The 283-nt window shown below is 58.0% G+C and overlaps 1 protein-coding gene across 1 annotated transcript in view; it reads right to left on the reverse strand.

The window, feature by feature from the left end:
• Positions 1–243: 243 nt before the first annotated feature.
• The window catches only part of SEC16B (SEC16 homolog B (S. cerevisiae)), an 18,949-nt gene continuing 18,909 nt past the window's right edge, over positions 244–283 (reverse strand). The window contains exon 24 of the mRNA XM_010152680.1: positions 244–283. Within this exon, the coding sequence (XP_010150982.1) occupies positions 244–283 (40 nt within the window).

Here is a 283-nt window from a genome sequence, read left to right on the forward strand (position 1 = left end):
TGAGTCCAATGGGTGAGGTGGGGCACCGCCCTACAACCCAATTCAGACTACTCTCCCGTGGACACCCTTTTTATCTCCTTCCATGACCCCCAAAAACGGGTGGTAGAGGGTGGGCGTGCGGCCCCGGACAACACATCATCCAGGGCTGCTGCCGCAGCCTCTGCCACCCCCCTTTCGAAATAAAGACAAACATCACTTTTTCTGCAAACAGCACTGTTGATTTCTGCCGTCCCCACCCCAAACTCACAGGGGGTCGGGGTAGCGCCGCCGGGAAAGAAGCCTG

Source organism: Eurypyga helias, unplaced genomic scaffold, assembly GCF_000690775.1.
Source record: "Eurypyga helias isolate BGI_N326 unplaced genomic scaffold, ASM69077v1 scaffold13730, whole genome shotgun sequence".
In the NCBI taxonomy this organism is placed as follows: Eukaryota; Metazoa; Chordata; class Aves; order Eurypygiformes; family Eurypygidae; genus Eurypyga; species Eurypyga helias.